General features: G+C 40.9%; 1 protein-coding gene across 1 annotated transcript; it reads left to right on the top strand.

Annotated features, from left to right (window-relative positions):
* Window positions 1-5,473: 5,473 nt before the first annotated feature.
* On the top strand, window positions 5,474-8,070 carry LOC145165821 (protein terminal ear1-like). Its single transcript, XM_079084722.1, has 5 exons — window positions 5,474-6,367; window positions 6,626-7,199; window positions 7,294-7,428; window positions 7,514-7,655; window positions 7,726-8,070. Exons 1-5 carry the CDS (start codon window positions 5,680-5,682, stop codon window positions 8,005-8,007), a joined length of 1,821 nt encoding a protein of 606 aa, XP_078940848.1. The 5' UTR covers window positions 5,474-5,679; the 3' UTR covers window positions 8,008-8,070.
* Window positions 8,071-8,495: the final 425 nt, after the last annotated feature.

Here is an 8,495-nt window from a genome sequence, read left to right as displayed (position 1 = left end):
AGGATTACGACTGCAAGATTCTTTATCATCCCGGGAAAAAGAATGTGGTCGCTGATGCTTTGAGTTGCAAGATAGCTAGTACTTCTATTGGGGGGTTTTGTATGAGTATTTCTATCGATTCTCCGCTTTGGGAGTTGATCAAGGAGGCTCAGGCTGATGGAATCAAGAGTGATCACTGGAAGAAAGAGAGAATCAGAGGTCATATTAGTAGGTTTGACACCAATAGCCGCAGATTGTTGAATCAGTGTGGTCGGGATTAAGTTCTAGATTTTGGTGGGGTCAGGCAGACGATGATGGAGGAGGCACATAAGTCTAGATTTTTGATACACCCTAGAAACACAAATATATATCGAGCTTTGCGACTCAGTTATTGGTTTTCGTGCATGAAGAGGCAGATAGTCTGGTATGTGGAGAGGTGCTTGACCTATCAGATGGTCAAGGTCGAGCACCAGAGGTCGCATGACAAGCTACAACCTTTGGAGGTTCCCATATGGAAATAAGAACATATCACCATGGATTTTATCACCAAGTTACCCATGACGACTAAAGGATTTGATGCGATATGGATCATTGTGGATTCTTTGACCAAGAGTGCCTACTTTCTAGCGATTTGGGAGAGTTCCTCGGCCGATAAATTGGCCGATTTGTATGTGCGCAAGATCGTCGCTCGACATGGGGTTCCAGTCTCCATTGTATATGATCGAGATGTTCGATTCACTTCATAATTTTGGCAGAGGTTCCACGAGGAATTGGATACGAGATTGAACTTTAGCACTGCTTATCATCTACAGAATGACAGCCAGAGCGAACGGACCATTCAAACGCTTAAGGATATGTTGAGAGCATGTGTCATAGATTTTAGTGGGAGTTAGGACTCCTACCTTCCCTTGGTTGAGTTTTCATACAACAATAACTATCATTCTAGTTCGGTGCGCCGACTTACGAGATTCTCTATGGGAGGAAGTGTCGTACACTAATTTGTTGGGGGAGGTCGGTCACATGATTATGGGGAAGACCGAGGTAGTTTTCAAACGACAGAGCTTATCCAACAAATCAGACAGAGGTTGCAGACAGGTCAGAGTCGGCAGAAGAGTTATGCTGACAGACACCGATCCGAGTTAGAGTTCTAGGTCGGTGATATGGTTTTACTGAAAGCATCACCCTGGAAGGGTGTAATATGTTTCAGGAAGAGGGGGAAGTTGGGGCCCCAATTTATCAACTCATTTTGTGTTATAAATTTAGGGTATAAAAAGGCTTGGAAATTCCGAGACGTGGAGTCAACCATCGTGTAACCCATAAGGTTACCAACCAAAAACTTCTTACTAGAAGCATCTTCAGTTATGTACTTGGATTCAAGAGAAATACTTGGATTCAACCATCTTTTAACCCATAAAGTTAACAACCAAAAACTTCTTACTAGAAGCATCTTCAGTTATCTACTTGGATTCAAGAGAATCCCATAGTTCTTTTGCAGATTCGACATTTTGATAGATATCAAAAAGAGAGTCAGACATACCATTGAGAATATTACCACGACAGATGTAGTCATCATTGTCCCACTTTGATCTCCTCCTTGTTGCCTCCAAAGTTTTATCTTCAACAAATTCTGGCATGGGTGTACTCAGAACATACACCACCTTCAGAGTGGTCAAGAGGAACTTCATCCCTTCTGCCATCTACGAAAGTCTTGGCCTTTAAACTTCACCAACTTATCAAACTTGCTTGTCATGTCCTTCACAGAATCGCCACTTACCATGATCACAAAAATACTTTAATCTTTGTTAGAAATTTGGGGTATAGAAAGGCTTGGAAATTCTGAGAATTGTGATATCAATTTCAGATTAAAGTATTTGGGTGGTACTCCCAATCTTTAAACGGATAAGATTCAAAATATGAGAGCAAGAACAGAGAATGTGATTGTTATGAATTTGGAATGTACCAGAAAATGAGACCAAAAACTGATTTATGATCTCTGTCTGAAAAACTGTCATATGACAGTTTCAAACTGTCATAAAACTACCAAAACTGACATAAAAAATGGGTATTTGGATAAGGGTCAAATCAAGGGTCAATTCTCTGAAAAACTGAATTTTTCATGCATTTTTAATATAGCAACATAACCTATATAAAAAAAATCCGCGCTGACCTGGCAGCTCGGCCCCAGCCAGGGGCTCTGCCCCTTGGACCCCGCTCCTAAGGGCGCTGCCCCCGGACCCCCGTTCGTTCAGGGGCTTCGCCCCTAAATGACAGTGTGCTTTGAAAACTTGATCAAACTTAAACAAATATGCACTCCACACTTCCCTTACTTGTTTAATATTTATCAAGATCATTTTTGGTCAACAAATTAATCATATTACACTTAAATAACATTGATGATAAATTGATAACAAATCACCAACATTTCGAGTGATGGCTATGGTAGGAAAATTGGCCTATCGTTTGAACCTGCCTGGGGATCTTAGTCATATTCACAACACCTTCCATGTTTCTCAACTACGGAAGTGTGTAGTTGATAAGTGGTTCCTTTGGACGATATACAGGTTGATGAGCGTGTGAACTATGTTGAGACACCAGTGGCTATTTTGGATAGGAAGACTAAGGCATCGTGCAACAAGGTGGTACCATTGGTCAAGGTTCAGTGGCAACATCAAAAGGGTTTCAAATGGACTTGGGAATCCGAGGCAGAGATGCGGGAGCATGACCGAGAGTTATTTGCAACATCGAACTTCGAGGACGAAGTCCGATTTAAGTGGGGGAGAATTGTAACACCCAACCAATCATGTATTTCCATTCTTAACACAAAGTATTTAGTTATTGCAAAAATGGTCCTTACACCTTGCGTACTTGGGTCTTACGCAAGGCGTAAGCCCTTAATGAATGACACGAGTGTTTATGAGTATGCCGGGCGTACTTAATCGGTATGCAGGGCGTACTCGACATACATGCAAACCCTAAATCTGGGGTTCCTATTTAAGCAACTTAACCCACATAAACTCCTTCCACCTTCAGCCTCCATCCTCCCAAACGACCCCTTGCAAACCCTAATATTTATTTGAGAGTTTTTGAGCTTTTGGAGTGTTTTGTGTTCATCTTTGAAGGAAGAAGATCATCGGAGTGCACTTGGAAAGCCTTAATTAAGCATTGTAGATCTAGGATTTTCACCTCTCAAGCAACCTCTAAAAGGTACAAAGTTCTGAACTTGATGAATGCTGCACTAGACCTTGTCAATTCTTAAGTTTTGTGCATTTTGGTCCCATAATATTGGTCTAGTTGAGTATGAGCTACTCCAGACCTTATGAGTAGCCTTTTCAGATGTTTTGAAGTGCATGGAGTCATAAAAATGCACTCTTGATACTTTCCTTTCATCCATGCATGAGTATTGGGGCTTAGAATCTTATGATATGTTAGGGTTTTTAGATTTGGAGACTTTCTAGTCATGCAAAGTCATAAAGTTGGAAACTTTATGATTTAAGAGGTTATCTGGGGTTAGATCTGAGACTTGGATGTAAGGACTTAAAGGAACAAGCAGTTAATGAGGAAAGTAGGGTCTATTCATATACGCAAGGCGTACTTAGTAGTACGCAACACGTACTGGGATGGAGCCCCGTAATCTGGGGTGGAATTTTCTATGCCATGCGTAGAGATGGAGTACGCATGGCGTACTGAGTCTAGTTGAGATTTTGACTTTTGACTTTTGACCTTTGACCTTTGACCATGGACTTGACCAAGTTTGACTTAAGGGCATTTTGGGAAATTTAAATAATAGTTAGAGATTGGGTCCCTATTATTTGTATAGGTGATCTGTAGAGGCAGTAATGGGAGAAATGATATGTTCAGTTATTTTTCAGATTGTGAGGTGAGTTTTCCTTATTGTACTTGTGGGTCGAAAGCACCAATGTCGACCCCATTAGGTTATGTATCCTAGTATATAGGATGTTGCTATGTTGCAGTGATTTGTTAGATTTGCATGATAATTTGTTTGCGGTTATATGTTTTATTTGTTGCATATGCCGACATAGTGTGGTTTGGGTTGAGGCTTTACTGTTATGTGCATAAGTCAACTGACCGGGACATTCTAGTCCGATGACTGATTGGGCCGAGGCAATCCAGTCCGATGACTGTGGGCCAGGGGTAATCCAATCCGATGACTGTAGACTAGGGGTGCAAACGAGCCGAGCCGAGCCCGAGCCTGGTCAGGCTCGGCTCGGGCTCGTTTAAGTTATACAAGGCTCGAGCTCGAGCTCGGCTCGATTCGAGCTTTCTTGTATTGAGCTCGGCTCGAGCTCGTAAAGAATTATACAAGATCGGCTTGGGCTCGAGCTCGGCTCGTTTTTTGTCTAACGTGCCTAAATGAGCTTAAGCTCGGTTCAAGCTCGTTACGAAGCTCGTTTACTAATACCCTAAATCCATAATTCCCCAAAAATTATTTATTTTAATATATAAAAATAATAATAAATTATATTATATATAGGCTCGTTTAGGCTCACGAGCCTAATCGAGCTTAGTGACATAGACTTGAGCTCGAGCTTGTTTAATAAACGAGCTTAATATTAAGCTCGAGCTCGGCTCGGGATCGTTTAAAATCGGTTTCGAGTCGAGCTTTTACCGAGCCGATCTCGAGTAGCTCACGAGTAGCTTGGCTCGTTTGCATCCCTACTGTAGACCCAAGAGTAATCCAATCTGATGACTATGGACCCAACATGCATGTTTGTATATATTCTGTTGTGTGAGGTATTTTAAGGAGGGACTCACTAAACTTTGACTTACAGTTTGATTCTAAGGTTTCAGGTACTTCAGAGGACATGGACAAGGCGAATGTTTGATCGTGCACATCATCCTGGACTTTTATACGATTTTATGATTTTGAGATACTCTGATATATGATTGTGACTTTTGGAACTTTGTATTTTTTATTTTTTATTTATTATTTATTATTTTTTTTGTAAAACTTATGAATTTGAAAAATAAAATTTTGTCTTGAATTTGGGATATTACACTCATGTTCATGGTACATGAGGGTAAGTGACGGTAACAACCAAAAAAAAAATGAAGATATAAGGAACAAACCACATTATTTAGTTTGAGATAGAGATGAACAATTTGTACCATATCCCGATCCCGTATCAATATCGGTACCGAACCGTACCGAATTTAAAAATATGGGACGATACTCAGTATTATATAATCATGATATTCGTGATTCGGTACCGATACTAGTACCGAAAACCGGTACCATTTCCGATACTGATACCAAAAATAATATAAACATCAAACCTAAAGGACCATTTATATAAGTTACTCTAAAACCATTGATGTAAGTTACTCTAAAGACCAAAGATGTTATAAACATCAAACCTAAGAGACCAAACATGTAAGTTAGTCTAAAGTTTATTTGTTTGTTGTTATTAAACAAAGGCTTGACTACTTTATACTTTTGGAGAAACATTTCCACTTATATAATGCATATGGAAAAACTCAAACCTCCCTTTTGTTCCTTTCTAGAGAACCAGACCTACTAATACACACAGACACACTCACGCACAGTTATCGCATAAACCCTAGGAACTCCAATCTAGAGAGAGAATCAAACAGCTATGGGGTACTGAATTCATCTTCACCAGACACTCTTTTTCACCTTCCTCCGTCTTTCCACGCTCCGGAGTCTGGACACAACCTGCCATGGAAGACACTCGTTTTGATCGTTTTCCGGTCACCTTAGACCCAACTGCTCAAGAATTCCGACCGACATACCCTTTGTCTTTACCCCCACCTCATACATACTACTCATACCCATACCCTTACAACTTCTACAGCGCTCCACTACCTCCTCCGCCACTGCCGCCGCCCGTTTACGTTTCACCAAAGCCACCGTCTCTCGCTCCAACACTCCCACCACCATCAATCACCCCAACGCGTACGCTCCTCCTTAGCTCCGTCCCTTCCGACGTGAGCGAGTCGATTGTCAGGCGAGAACTGGAGGTGTTTGGAGACGTCAGAGCCGTACAAATGGAGAAAGTTAGAGACGGGGTCGTCACCGTTCATTTTTACGACCTCCGACAATCCACGGAAGCGCTTCACGAGATTCAGGAGCAACACATGCAACAACAGTGTCGTCTACGCAAACACTTCGATGCACTCACGTTTAACAATTCGGCTCCGTCGTATGAATACCATCGTAACACTTTTTTATGTCCTCCACTCCCTCCACCGGCGCCTGGACTCATCGCTGGTCGCGCCGTCTGGGCACAGTTCACCTTCCCTGTCTCCGCCGGACTCCCTGATGGATATAACCAAGGCACAATCGTTATTTTTAACTTGGACCCCGATATCGCCGCCGGAACACTCAAAGAAATTTTCGAAGCTTATGGTAATCTAATAAACTAATATAAAAAATTAATTATGTGATTTATCATGTATGTATAATCAATTCCAGTTTTTTGGGACGACATAATTTCGTGATATTGTTGTGATAGGTCGCTTTCCTAGTCAATTTGATATCAATCTTGATGATGTTGATATTTTTGTTCTAACTTTTGGCATTTTCTTGTTCTTCGTTCGACACATCGATTAGCTTTTATTCACGAATCAAATTATTTTGACTTTTTTTGGTTTATGAAATTTAAAGGAAGTGTAAAGGAAATTAGAGGGACGCCATCGAAGAAGAACCAGAGGTTTGTGGAGTTCTACGACACCAGGGATGCAGCCAAGGCTCTTATGAACATGAACGGCAAAGAAATCGACGGCAAGACGGTGGTCGTCGAGTTCAGCCGTCCCGGTGGTCACAAAAACAGTCCCAAACATTTCCGATTAAACCCCATTACCTCCCCTCGACCACAGCCGATCATCCTTGCACGTAAATTCCCAGCGGAATCGGCTGCTTATCATCCTCCACCTCCACCACCATCGCCACCGGCATCATCGCATAATAACTCAAGGAGTTCGAAAGGCATGAGCGAGCTTGGTGGAAACGGTAATGTCGTGGACTGGTATCGTAGTTCGTTGAAGAAGACAGGAAAGAAGCTACCGGAGCAATCAGCAAGTGGCGGTGGTGTTTGGAGTAAGCAACGGAAGGGTTCTAGACAAACGAGAGAGAAGTATGATCCAAGGTTTTTGATCAAGGAAGATGGGATTATTTCTGAATCAAGCTTTTCAGATTCAAGAACTACAGTTATGATCAAGAACATCCCTAATAAATACAGGTTTAATTCTTTCTTTATTAATTTGTTTTCTTGAGTCCATTTATAATTTATCTGGAAGCGAAGATTTCAATTTTGTATTCATGAATGGGTGCAGTCAGAAACTGTTGCTAAATATGCTGGATAACCACTGCATTCACTGCAACGAGCAGATAACCAGCGGCGATGGTGGAAGCAGCGGAGAGCAGCCACTATCCTCCTATGACTTCGTCTACCTCCCTATTGATTTCATGTATGCGCTTAATTTACAAAATTATTAGTTTTCATTAATAATAGGAAAACATAGATCGTATAACTGATGGAAAAAATTGGTGCAGGAACAAATGTAATGTGGGATATGGATTCGTGAACATGACGTCGCCGGAGGCAACATGGAGGCTATACAAGGCGTTTCACCATCAAAACTGGGAGGTTTTCAACTCCAAGAAGATCTGCGAAGTTTCATATGCTAGATTGCAGGTTTGATTTAATTCAGTTTCTCAATCATTCCTTTTAATAACAGTAACACAACTAGCACATTGATTTTCAGGGCGTGGAGGCATTGAAGGAGCACTTCAAGAACTCAAGGTTTCCATGCGAGGCGGAGGATTACATGCCTGTGGTGTTCGCCCCGCCGCGAGATGGCCGGAGACTGACTGAGCCATTACCGATCGTAGGACGAAGTATCATAACGTTATCGGATCATGAATCGAGTTTGACAGAAAGCGAATGTTGTAATAGTAGTAATAATGCTTTGGTTGTAGAAGATGTGAATTCCGATGATAGTAACGGCGGCGCTGCCAGTGACGGCGGCGGCGGTGGTGATGATTGAGAAATATAATTAAATTTCTTGCATATTTTTATTAAAATAAAATAGTAAAATGAGTTTTATTTACTGTGCATTGCATCAGCATTCAGCTGCAGGTCGCTGGCGGCCTATTTACTCTAGGCATAACCCATTTCAATAGATCGAATTCAGATAATGATACCTGTTCATTAAAAATTTTAAATTCTTTTTGAAAACCCTAATTTAATTAGAAAATGGTGTTAAATATATACAAAATGTTATATTCTATGTATTTATTTTTTTAACGGGTTAACAGGAGACAATGAGGAACTTACGTATATTTTTATTTTTTAATCGTTTGTGTTCCTAAACTAAAAAACTTGAAAAAAAACGTCGATGAAGAAACTTTGATTAAATCAAGATGGTTGAGAAAAAGCATCAGTGAAATGTTTCTCGATCTTCCTTCTTTGTAGGATTGTATTTCTTCAGTTTTCACTTTAGGATTTAGGGTTCTTGTTGAAGCATAAATCTAC

Source organism: Lactuca virosa, chromosome 3 (genome assembly GCF_052849685.1).
Source record: "Lactuca virosa cultivar CGN04683 chromosome 3, Lactuca_virosa_CGN04683_v6, whole genome shotgun sequence".
NCBI lineage: Eukaryota > Viridiplantae > Streptophyta > Magnoliopsida > Asterales > Asteraceae > Lactuca > Lactuca virosa.
This window is presented reverse-complemented; position numbering and strand designations above follow the sequence as displayed.

What these genes read in the sequence shown, in the direction of transcription:
- LOC145165821 (XM_079084722.1), top strand. Translation starts at nt 5,680, where the DNA reads ATGGAAGACACTCGTTTTGATCGTTTTCCGGTCACCTTAGACCCAACT. An exon ending in AGAAATTTTCGAAGCTTATG is followed by an intron (nt 6,368 to 6,625) that starts GTAATCTAATAA and finishes TGAAATTTAAAG; the next exon opens with GAAGTGTAAAGGAAATTAGA. An exon ending in TTTCATATGCTAGATTGCAG is followed by an intron (nt 7,656 to 7,725) that starts GTTTGATTTAAT and finishes ATTGATTTTCAG; the next exon opens with GGCGTGGAGGCATTGAAGGA.